This window comes from Numida meleagris, chromosome 5 (genome assembly GCF_002078875.1).
Source record: "Numida meleagris isolate 19003 breed g44 Domestic line chromosome 5, NumMel1.0, whole genome shotgun sequence".
Classification (NCBI taxonomy): Eukaryota; Metazoa; Chordata; class Aves; order Galliformes; family Numididae; genus Numida; species Numida meleagris.
In genome coordinates, this window is record NC_034413.1 from 19,800,015 (window position 1) to 19,812,665 (window position 12,651).

General features: G+C 43.9%; 2 protein-coding genes across 7 annotated transcripts in view; one reads left to right on the forward strand and one right to left on the reverse strand.

Moving 5' to 3' along the window:
• The window catches only part of SYNPO2L (synaptopodin 2 like), a 38,396-nt gene extending 28,508 nt beyond the window's left edge, over nucleotides 1–9,888 (reverse strand). Inside the window, exon 1 of the mRNA XM_021398049.1 lies at nucleotides 8,306–9,888. Within this exon, the coding sequence (XP_021253724.1) occupies nucleotides 8,306–8,410 (105 nt within the window). The 5' untranslated portion in view covers nucleotides 8,411–9,888. The remainder of the gene's footprint in view (nucleotides 1–8,305) is intronic.
• The window catches only part of SEC24C (SEC24 homolog C, COPII coat complex component), a 36,307-nt gene continuing 33,555 nt past the window's right edge, over nucleotides 9,900–12,651 (forward strand). For 4 of the 6 annotated variants that reach the window (XM_021398041.1, XM_021398042.1, XM_021398044.1 and 1 more), the window contains exon 1: nucleotides 9,900–10,045. The gene's annotated coding sequence lies outside the window, so the exon portion shown is untranslated. The remainder of the gene's footprint in view (nucleotides 10,046–12,651) is intronic. The other 2 variants (XM_021398043.1, XM_021398047.1) reach the window with 1 other exon arrangement.

Consider the following 12,651-nt stretch of genomic DNA (forward strand, 5'->3'; position numbering starts at 1 on the left):
GGGTTTGGAGATGAAACGTGGTGGTCACAGAGGATGCTGGTGCTAGGCAATCCACTAAATGCAAACAAGACTCCTTTAGTCTGTTTACAGCTAGAGTGTTCTGGTAAGGGGACTATTGCTATTCCAGTGTTGGAGAGAGAAGACATCTTCAGTGCACTGGACCTAATTCTGATTCTTCCCAGTGGGTACCAGCTGATAGAAAACTAATGCAAGCTATCAGGGATTGCTAGTTTTCTCTCTTGAAACAAAGCACCTTAAAACCAGCGTTTTTTTTTTCTGAGAATACAGTAGAGAAAAACAACCTCAAACAATCCCCCTTCTTTGTCTAAGCAAAAAAGTTTAGCATGGAGTTTGTTTCTGGGAACAAGTATCTAGCCAAAGTTGACTGCTGGTAGACAATAAGAGGCTTTATCTCTGTGGCCTTTTGTTAGTTGGTAGGAGAGTAGGTAAAAAGTGTTATACTATTGACAAGGAATGACACCATGTGTACTACAATAGATACTAAAAGTATTTGGTATGTTTTTGGTGGAGTGAAACAGCAGGATATCAAGGGTTTTTCGCATGAAGTAAGGATTCAGAAGGAACAGATTAAGTATGTCAAAAAGCAAGAGTCACAGTGCGCACATCTAGCTGCTGGAGCAAAAGAGAAATGTATATGCTCAGTGTTCCTTTTCTTGACGTAAAATAATTTAGGATCAAAATCTAAAGAAATTAGAGCTCACATGCAAATCCAGCTACCACATTTAATGCCAGGTACAGATGTAGCTTGTGTGGTTTCACTACAACTGCTGATTGTCATCTAACAGACATTCTTCATGCCTGCTAAAGGGTAAATAGGATGCAAAGACATAACTGTCTAGACTCTTCGCCTCTGCAAGGAGGAGAGGGGAAGCTTTTCTAGCAGTGTCCTTCAAACAGAAGTCTTAGACAGCTTGTGAAGGCAAAAAGCATGGGGAGCACAGCTGTGGTCACATGTCAGAGGAGAAGTTATTCAGGATAGTTATACGTGGAAGACGAGGGGGACAACATCACATTTTTTCATAAGCATGATTGCATCCTGTCCTTTGGAAAGAAGGTAGGCAGGGGAAAAAAGGATTTTAACAATGAAATGTCTTGAGCAATTAGAAAGGAGTAGCGTACCGATGGTTAAGTATTAGCTGAGAGTAAGCATAGGCTGAAAATTAAGTTCCTAATTGTTTTTTATCTATCACAAACTTCCCTGTCAGACTCTAGGAAAATTAGTGTTTTGGAGGCAAAAGGGTGCACCTAGTACCCTACATTAGGGTGAAACTGATGGATTTGTGATGTCTTCCTTGTCTTCTTTTAAAATAAGCTAATATTCCCACTTACAATTTCCTGTGTCATTTCACTGAATAAAACCTGTTCTGGTCTAAATCAAAACCTGTAACTTCACAGTAAAGAGTTTAGAGGGAATGGCATAACCAGAGTTCCAGTTCGACCATACAGACTCCTCTCTGTGCTTGTTCTGAGAGGGAGTGCCTGCATAAAGCTACTTCCCTTGCAAGTAACTCCGAGCCCTTGTGACGTACAGAGAACTGTGAACCAGGCCATTGGCTGATATGATCAAAAATGGTGATTTGCAACTATGACAACACAGTTTTCTCTTCAAGCCACCTTCTTATGGTTGTCCCACAGGTTCTATCCCCTCATCTCTGCTGGGAAGGGCAGAGCTCCCCTTCCAAGCCCTGCTCCCTGCTCATTGCTGTCCCAGGGCTGTGTGCAGATTGCAGCTCCTTGGCCAGACAGCAGTGCTGGAGGCACGTCCCCTCCCAGTGCACAGTGACTGCGGCCCAGCTGCCCCTCAGAAAGCCCCCTGGCACCACAGCCAGCACTCCCTTGCTGGCAGCCAGTGGTGGCACCTGTCTAAGTGCTGACAGGCCATAAAACATGTACAGGAGCACTCCCAGAACTGCCTGAGGCACTCCTTCCACAGCACTGACAGACATACTTGGCCCTCCAAAACTAGCATTAGTGACGGCTGTAGACCAGGCTGCCAGTAGCACTTTGTAGGCGTGATGTTCAACGCCCATGAGATCAGGTAAAGACCAGTCTGTCCACCTTCCACTGTAAGGACAGGAAGACAGAGTGCTTGAAAATCTGCAAGCTGTCAGGCCTATTTGGGTTAGAGCTGGCAGCCGTCAGCAGGAATAATGTCATGCAAGCAAAGGTGAACAGGACAGAGGCTGTGGATCGCAGGGATCAGCCTCTGGCTGATAAGCCTACAGCATATAGGCTGAAAGGATATCTGCCACAGGAGAAAGGAGAAACAGTGAGTTTGTAGCAGAGAAACATGCAAGAGATAAGTGAGAAACAGTGGAAAGAAGGTTGTGATGAATTGCTCTGAAACAACAAAACAATTGTTGCTTTTAAAACCTATACAGTCCGGTGTCACTGTTTCCCATAATGATTCACTCAATTGCTGCAGTGTTTGTACAGAACAGAGAAGTGAGAGGAGCCTCTTGAGCTATCAGGGCCAGTCCCCTATTGTTTCATATGCCAGATTGTTTACTCCACCTCATCTAATTTTTAAAAAGCTTTTAGTTGTTTGTCAGGATTGGAAGGAAAGTTGTTGCTGAACCACCCTGGTTAGTTAGTTCAGGTCTTTCTCTGCACGCTTGCTCAGAGACAATGCTGTCCTTTATTCGAACAGTGCTGCTGATGTTTGCCCAGCATCTATTTGTAGAAGGCAATCATATCTTTCAATCTTTGTGCAAGGTGAAATAGTTCTTCTCCCTTCCTTTTCTGTAGCCGCTCTATCTCGAATTAGTTTTTCTTGAAAGTGGACAGCTCCATGGGTGTGATATTTTGAGTGAATTCTTACTTGTACAGCAGTCAGTAACACCACGTCTCCCTACCTGGGTTACACACAGCTCATTTGAGGCTCATTTGTTTGCCTTTTTTTTTCCTCAGAAATGTATAATTTTGCTGGCTCATTATCTTCATGTGAAGCACTAACATCACAGAATCACCGATTGGTTTGTGTTGGAAGGGACCTTAAAGCCCACTCAGCCCCAACCCCCTGCCATGGGCAGGGCTGCCCCCACCAGCTCAGCTGCCCAGAGCCCATCCAACCTGGCCTGCAGTGCCTCCAGGGCTGAGGCACCCACAGCTTCTCCAGGCAGCCTGTTCACATGGCTCAGATCTTCCTCCCCTACTACCAGTACCAGTTGGAAAGCTTCCAGTTTCCATTTATTTCTTCAGTATTAATTGTGGACCAGACTAACCATCTTCCAAACTAAGTACAAGGGCCTTCTGTGTTTTTATAGAGTTTCTTTTCCACAAAGTAAATCTTGTTTACAGAAGGTTCCAAAAGGCAGCTTGCATGCACTTGTACCATCTGAAAAGTGCCCTGTTGATCTTAAAAATTATTTTCCTAATAGAGTTTCATGTTATATTCCCAGTTTGGTTGCTGATGAACATAAGCTTATCTGACAACTTTTCCCCGACTAGCCATTTCACACTTTATTTAGCTCCAAGTGCCTCTGATGCACATACCTTTCTTGCAAGGAAATCCTCCAGGAACCTAATGGTCTTGTTCACCTTTACTGTACTCTCTTTTCAGAATGGGTGAACCATCTCATCATTACAGCTTCTCCTTACGAGAAATGCTGTACATGTGCATTCCCTCAGCCTTTCTAAAACAAAAACCTTGCCATCGATGGGCCCTTTTTGTGAGCTGAGCTATACAAATTCACCATTAGTTTGGTAAGGGGTAGTGTGAACTCCCATTATCCTTTACCTGGTTTCCTGGGTAAGAGTTCGTTACAAATTATAATAAGCCAAATGTGAAAGCACAGTAATTCAGCTGTTTTTGGTTAAAAGGACATTGCAGTAACTAAGAACAGAATGGAGATTTTTCTTTCCTCTTTCGGTTCTTCACTCTTATTTTTTCCCTTTATTTGTTTCTCTAATTTCCCTTATTCAAACTTTTCATAATTTCTGCAGAATTATTCATGTCCTCTGTTGATCTTTTATCCTGCTGTGTCTCTGCCTGCTGAGCATATCAGTGTCTGTTGTTCCTCCAGCTTACTCATTACTGAGTTGATATTTTAACATAACCCTAATTTAAAAATCATCTACTCTTTCTACTGAGTGTTCCACAGACACTAATAAATTCTCTTTTGCTTCTTGTTCTTCTCACCCTCCACTCCAACAGTATCTGTTTTTGAGACTGAATTGTTATGGTACCACTATTTTTTCATATCACATCAGACATTTTTAGCACACAGACACTGCAAATGATTGTTAGGGCAGAACAAAATCAAAACATTTAGTATGTGCTCTTGCAGGAACATTTAAGATAAAAGGAATAGACATTTGCAGTTACAGATCTGGAACCATGTGATCAGTTGAAGTTAATATCAGCATTTCAATCTTGATTATGTTATTTAAATTCAATCTTTTTCATCAATACCCACTGGGCGCTGCTGAATGGAAGAAGCAATGCGTTTTTCCCTCATTCTCAGGCAGACAGAGCTATTTGACTCCATTAAGGTTACCTGTACGTGAGGCTAGTAATATGTGACCCAAGGAGCTGTCCACAAGGTGTGTAATTGCAGCATCTTGCTCCAGACACGTCCCTGAACCCACAGCCCACAAGGAGTGAAACAGCACAGAAGCTCTCTAGCAGCTGGATCCAGCATGTGAACATCCAGCTGCCTTTTTTACCTCTTACTGTTGACTAGAGTGTGTTTAGAATTGATCCCTTGTTTCATCCAATGCTTTAACACTATTGCTGTGCATCCTTCCAGTCTACAGAAAACTGGGTTCACGTTCCACTTCCAACATGTTCATTTACTTTATTCAGTTAGGCAAGCTGCATACTTTGCTCTAGAAAGGACAGTTTAGAATGCATATGCTCACTATACATTCTTAATTAGCTGCAGCTTGAAGAAAGAAGATATTTAAGCCATCACTGTGAAGAGCTTAAGACAGAACAGTCGAATAGAGTTCTTCCAATATATTAGAAGAGGATAGAGAATAATGTTGAGAATATTCTGAGGAGAGAGGAGAGGAGAAAAGGGCAGGGGAGGGGAGAGGAGGAAAGCACACACCAGACCCAAATAATTTTCAGAAATAAAATATACTGAGAACAGGAATTAAAGTGAGTGGTTTTATAACAATCTTCCATATAGAGAAACAATAAGGAGATGATGACGTAAATTTTAGAAAGAAGAAAGGCAAGAGGAATTGTGCCTATGTAAATTGATCTCGTAAGATAATGAAACGTGCAGGGATTTGTAATACAACAAGAGAGTAACTCTAAACAGGAAATCCTACATTGTGCAATGTTTAGTCTTTGGAATGCCTGGCTGCATGATATTTTTGCATCTTCACTGGGAAACTGTAAGACAAGTAAAACTCCAGCTGTTCACAAATAATTACGTTTATGTATAGGGTAAAATACCAGGACTGTTAATTCTCATTCACAGTGCATACGGATAATCAGCTTGGGTGAAAGAATTTCCCTCTGCATTGCATGACCAGAAAATCAGATGCATTGTTGTACAACTTCCTCTGAAATACCTGTGTTACAGGAAACATAAAGGAAGCAGGAAGCAGGAGATGGTCTGACCATTAACCTAGTCTGGTATAGCAATTCCAGCATTTCTACATAACTACAGCGTAAACCATTTCTATATAGCTTGCTCATTATGGTTGATTCATTTCCACTTATTGGGCCCAAATTTGCTTTATTTCTGCTTATCTTTTCTTCATCCAAAATATATAAAGAAACAATTTGATTCAACATCCAAGGATAAGCATCTTTTCTTAATGCTACTCCTATTATTTTTATAGTCTAGAAGTTGAAATTGCCTAAAATGACACCTGGAATCTCTAGAGACACCCAACTGTACCAATTTAGTATTTCCTGGGAGGTATAGGATACTCATGTCTATATCTTCTTTCGCATTTCCTACAGATTAATCCACGTTCCTGTTCTGTCCTTCACCATTCTGTCCAAATAGGTTTTTCTGTAAGAATCAAAGCAAAAATAATTTCCATAGTGCTAAACCAAACTTTTCCTGGTCTAGCACTCTTCTTTTTCCCCAAGAGTCTATTCTTTGACAGCAATCAGTTTACTAATAGACCTTTCTCATTTATCTAATCTGTCTTTCCATGCATGCGCAAAACATTCTTCACCACACTAATGAACATTGTGTTATCTGACCTTACCTCTGCGAGGCAGGCCCAATCTCAGTGACACCTCCCCCCGACCCCATGTCCCAGTGCTGTGCAATGCCACTCATCCTGTGGATGGACACAGAACAGAACAAATTGCACATCCATAACCAAAGAGACACAGCTCTAGCAAAGGAATGGAGCTCTAACAAACCAATACAGCTCTAACAAACAAATAATACCATCCTGTTTCTCTGTGCAGTAACATATGGCCACAATCCCCAAACAGGATTCCTTAGTGATGGGACCATTCCCGTCTTCAGTTCTTAGAATATCCAGACACTGCTAATGACGATAAGGTTTTGGGAGATGCTTTGCATTGTTGGCATTTTGGCCCAGATTCCATCCTACAAATGTTAATAGCAGACTCCTAACTGCAGAAGAATGAGAATGTAAACTTTCAACTCAAAGAGACAAAAACTGGAATTCAAACCTCTACCTTCAGCATGGCCATTCAGAGTACAATCAGGTTACTCCATGTCTTCTAGGGGCTTATGTTCTTCGATGCATTTTACTAGGTTTCCAGTAAGGATCTGTAAGTCCTTTCTTTGGAGACTGATTATACTGTTGCTTTTACAACAGTATTTATGGTCAACTGGATGCTATTAAATTCTAGATAATAATAGCAAAAAATGATAATCATAAAAGCAGTCCTGCAGGAATGATTTATACTCAAAGAGATTTGTATCAATTACATTTTCCATATTTTTTGCATGGTATCTAAATATTGTAAAAATATGTATATTTGCATTGCTAGTCTTAAGGCATGATACCAAGTTTGAGGTGAGAGCTAGTTCTATCTAGTATCCGTCTGTAAAAGCTACTAAACCTAGATCAATATTCCATTCACCATAAGGTGCATCTTAGCATGCGTAATGGCTAGTTCTTGCTGCTGCTCTTTTATAACTAATCTTTGTAAGTTACTCAGTATGTCCTCCCACTTCAGTCCCAGTTTCTTGTCCAATGGGGGAAAAAAGTGAGTCAAAACAATCCTGCAGTGCTTATGTGGCCAATGAAAATCCTGTTTTGCTAACAACCACTGGTTCCAGATTCCTGTTTCAAGGGTATTGATTATTTCTCTTCAGCACCTGAAGCTCTATGAATAAGTGCAGTTTTCCCGTAGAAAAATAATCTTTCTCTATGTAAGAAACGTCCACTCTGGGCCAAGCCATGGGATTCTAAACCATTTGGCAGAACTTAGAGATAAACACTCCTTGACCTGGGGTCACAGAACATTTCATTTTGAAGTTCTCTGTCAGAGACACAATCTACATAAGGAAACAGAATGGGGCCGGGCATAGCATTTTTTCATTCCTGCTGCTGGGCTTCTTCCAGGGAGACATCCCAAGATATCATTGTATCAAGGCTAATGCAGCTGTTATGAGCTTAATAAACAGAAGACCTTTTTTTTCCTTAATTTTTAACCTAATCTGTTGTCTTTCTGTGAAGAAATCAATAACAGCCATGGATTTAAATGAGTGCAACTCAGAATTCATATTTGTTTCTTTTTCGTTATATCACCTCGCTTGCAAACAACTGCTTTTCTTCTCTTCTTTAAATTGATCCTATATTTGCAGCTTAGAGCATCAAAAATATTCCTTTCAGACAGCATAAAGAAAAATTCACCAACAGCAGACCCTAAGAAATGAGTATCTATTTTGAAAGTGAAATATAATGAAGGGTTAGAGACAGTTGAACTGAATTGCAATATGGCATTTGTTGCTTTGATTTCAATTATTTTTTATTTAGTTGGATGCCTTACGTAAGTCCTGAAGCCTCCATATGTGAGCTCTTTTCCTAAATTGTCATCGTTGTTTGATCAGTGCTGACAACTGGGGAACATTGCATAGATTATAAAGTGTGCGAACTATCCAGAAAGCAAGCCACCCTTCACCTGACACTTATTTCCACCTCAGTAGAATCCATTTCAGTACCCACATCCCATCCCACACCCTGCCTGACAATTCCCCCCAAGTTTTCCTTTTAAGATCTGCTGTCACAGAAAGGAGTTCAGGCACCGACAGAAGATGCCTGACTCAGGAGGGATATCTGACTTCAGCAGAACAACCCTGCCCTCTCAGTTCACATTTTGAGGTCCTACCTTTGACACTTGAAGGGGTCTTTTCTGCTCAGAGCCCCCTTGCAGCCGGAAGCCCCAGGGGGCACCTCCAGATAGAGTGATGAGCATTTCTTCCTCGGCTCCCATGATTTCTGCACTTCGGATATTTTGTCTTCCCAACTTCAAAACAGGCTCCAGTTCTTAACAGGCAGTATCTTCCATTCCCATGTTCACCATTCACATCACAACTCTCCAGTCTCCCCAGAGGCCCTCTTCTCACTTTTTCCTTCACGTTCACACACACAAGAAGTGAGTTGAGACTGTCAAGCCCAACCTTCCCTGCTCTTCTGCACTCTCTGCTGCTGCTCTGCCTATGATTAGACATTTGATTCTGCTGTTGGTAAAGGGCCAGAGTTGTTCTGCACACGTGTCATGTCAATCTCACCCTCAGTGCATGGATCTCTCACCGGAGCATGGCTGAAAATAGCTCACCTCCTGTCTCTCCAGAGCTTCATCTGGCACTTTTAAAGCTGGAAGCTTTTCAGTAAAAATTTTATTTCCAATTCCCTTTCCAAATGCAAAGCTGAGTCACCCAGCACTCAGGATTCATTAGCATGGCAGTTTCAGGCATGGATGTGACACAAGCACAAACTTGTGCAAGATCAGGTGACGGCACCTGAACCTGAGAAACTGAACCAGAGCAGCCGGCAAGCAGCGATGCTCTCCACTTGTGCTTTCCTCATGCAGCTGGTGTACCTACACAGGAGAGTCCTGAAAATCACAGGCAGACTGGAGATGCGCTCCTGGCTCTCAGACAGGCTCTGCAGCCAGTCCTAATATTAGACATGGGGACAAGAATAGCCAGGATTAGCCACACATATGGGATTCAGGCAGCTCTCAGCAGGGGACCTCATGTCCGGGCTCCTCGATGGCCAAAAGAACAGAGCTGCACCCAGGCCCTGCACCAGCTTCTCTTCAGCACCACGCTGCATGAGGCCTCACAGCCATTCCAAGCCAACCCAGCCCCTAGGAGTTACAGGAGAAATAAAATCCACACCCTGCCTTGTTCTACTAGGTTAAAATGTAATTTTATTTGAAGACTTTAAGAACAAACTGACCTCTCTTTGCTCCCCATGTGCTGACGAGAACAGCCCTCAGCAACTAACGGACATGTGACACCCTGTGACGCCCAGACACCATCACCCTTCAAAGGATGCGCTTTCGCTCACACCACGGCTCAGTCACCGGACAGTAATGCAGCACGGCTCTGCCTGTGCACTCCAGCTACTCTTCCAACGCTACTGCGTTTCGATGCCAAACCGGGCACCGCTGCGCGGGGCCATTCACCGCTCTATTGCAACCGCTCCTTCAGTCCGAAGCCGCGCGAGGCCCTCGGACAGCGACTCAGCGAGCGACTGAGTTCAGTTCAGCTCGGTTCCGTTCGGTTCGGTTCGGCGACAGCACAGGTCCGCCCGGCCCTAGGGAGGCGTCCCGGCGGCACTTCCGCCCACCCTTCCGCCCAGCGACGTCACGAGACGCGAGCGCCGCCATGGCAGCGAGCGACGGCCGACGTGCGCATCCGGAGTGACGTCCCTCCCGCCCGTGCCAGGCCGCCTGCGCGGCATCCGGGCCCTCTCGGGCGGGGCGCGGCGGCGGCCGGGGGTTGGCGGGCAGTGCGGACGTGGCAGCCGGCAGGGGGGGAGCGGCGCTTCCGGTGAGAGCAGCGGGCCCGGCAGCCGGAAGCGGGCCCGGCAGCAGCGCTAGGAGCGGCGGGCGGCGGAGGTGAGCGAGGCCGCGGGCCTTCTGATGGCGGCCGCGCCGGGGGATCGAGGCTCGGGCGCCGCTGTCTTTCCTCCGAGGGCCGAGGCCTGGCGGCGCCCGGCGGGGCGATGCGCGGCGCCTGGCGCTACCGCAGCCCGGCGGCCTGCCGGGAGCGCGGCTCGGTGCTGCCCGCCTTCGGGGGGCCTGGTGGCAGGGCTGACCCCTGCAACCGTCGGCTGCCAGAGGGGAGCTCCGGGCACTGCGAGCCGGGCCCCGCCGCCGCCCTGGCAGCCGCTGGGCTGTGGGACAGGCGGCCGCTCTGAAACGGCCCTCGTCCAGTCGGCCCCGCTTCTTGTCTCTAGTGCTCCTCGTGCGCTGTTGCGAGCCGTGGGGGGCGGGTATCCCCACACAGGCGGTGGAACTTAGTGGTTGTCCATCTGTGGCTGAAAGTGCAAGGGGGGAGGTAGGGGTGGAGGTGGTGTGGCCAGAGTGCGAGTGTGGTCTTGGAAGAGGTTATGCCGGATAGCGCTTCCCGTGTCCATGTTCTGTAGCGTTGGAGTTCACTTCTGGTTGGATTTTTTTTCCGATATATATATGTGTGTTTTCTGAGCAGTGTTCTTTAGAATAGGATGAAGATTCATTTCATCTTATTGCTGTAATGTGTCAGGTGTTTTCCAGTTGTGTGTGTTGTTTTAGCCAACTCTGAATCTTCTCGAAGTTAAAAGACATTGCAAAACCAATCCAAGGGCTTGTTGGGAGCTGTCACATTGTAGCTAGAGTTTTGATTAAACTTACTCAAACTGTGGCAGTCAAAAGTTGGTGCTGAAACATAGGTGAATTACTTACCCTGATGTCAGAAGTATCTGCCACAGTTATTAACATCTGTACACTGAAGTAAGAATAGAGATTTCCAGTTTGATACACAGTGTTAATTTTCAGCCATAAATATGATAGTTTCATAGCAACGTTTCTAGTTTTCCTGTTCCAAAATTCTTTACTAAATGTTTTGGGGAGATGTTAGGGGGAGAGAAATTCCATCTGACATATATAACGTGCAGTGCCATTTTCTGCATACAGACAGTGTGAAATCACATCCCTGCAGTGAGGTGACTTGTTGCTAATGTTTTGGCCTTGCTGTTCATTAATGTGACGTTGTCCCAAGTCACACTGGGGACCTTTTTTTTTTTTTTTTTTAACTTGTCAGAGAACAGGCGTTCTGGTTATGGGATTGGTAGAAATATTCTTGGCCTAAAGTCCTCTCTGAAGAGGTGATTAGCCTTCACTGTACATAAGCATTTCTATGCATTTTTGCATGGAATAGGTTTTTCTGAATCTACTTCTTTCTGAATGGTTCGATTTGAAGTAGAATCCTTTATTACTATATAGACTGGAACCTGGAGGTTGATATAAGGAATATGACTTCTTTATATCTGAGGTAGTCACTACAGATTCTAACTGCATGGCTAAAAGCTGAATTCCAGCAGTGAACAGACGTCTAAAGGACTATTTCTTTGAGTTGTTTGATGCTTGTACGTCTTCGAGCATTTTCTCCTGCTCCTGTAGGGCTATATTTTCTTCCTGTAACACTTATCGTCAGAAGGAGGGTCAAAACTCCAAGGAAAAAATAATAGTTGGATAAGGAAGGACAAGGTACAAGGAGTGACTAAAAATAATCAACAAGGTCTCACAGAAGAGAGAAAGGTGGATGACTGAAAATCTTTATTAGCAATGACTTGTGAAGATAAATCTTGTTTTTTATGTTCAGCAAGGGTCACTGTTCACATAGAAATCACTAAATGTATGAACTGGGCTGTTAGGCATTAAGAAAAGCTAATTCTGAGCTTTTTTGTTTACTGTGAGTGAAGGGAATTGCGTAATGCATGTTTGTGTAGAGGAAGTCAGAGTATAGCAGCTTTGCGTGAATAAGGTCTGTGTTACAATGTATGTGCAGAAAGCTTGTGTAGCAGTACAGCGTGCCTTCAGTCTTATTCTGTATTTACCTGTTTATCCATTCTTCTAGCCTCCTATCCAATCTTTAAACTACTTTCCAACTTTTCCTGATTAATTGTACTTGTGCAAGGCTCACAGAAGTGAGTCAGATGACTTCACGCATTGTAACGTGGATGTGGAGGTATCGCTGAGGAAGTGAGAAGTCTTTCAATGTGTTTTGCTGAGGTGATGTTTTCAATGACTTGTGCTTATACTGACTGCTTTCCAGGAGCAGTGTCCAGAACTAAGTGTTTTAGAATTTTTTTATTAGCTTTTATTCCTGAAGTAGATATGTAAATCAATGCCACGAGGAGATCTCAATCAGGTTTGTACACTTTACTGATCTATATAAAAATCTAGTGGTAATGGTAAAGGTTGGAAATAACGGTAGACTTAAAGTTAGGTCAAGACTAAAACTTCAAATTTTGTATTTAACCACTTTCACACCCTTGTAACTTAAATGTTATTCTGGACCTTTCCCAAGATGGTGAATCAGCCTAACAAAACAGTGCTGAAGGTGGCTCTTATTTAGGAGAACACAGAGTAATCACGCCTTAGATGTGAACAATGATTTTTCTTTTTTTTTTTTTTTGTCCTGAAGATCGAAAGAGCTTTTTGAAACAGCCCAGGAAAGACTG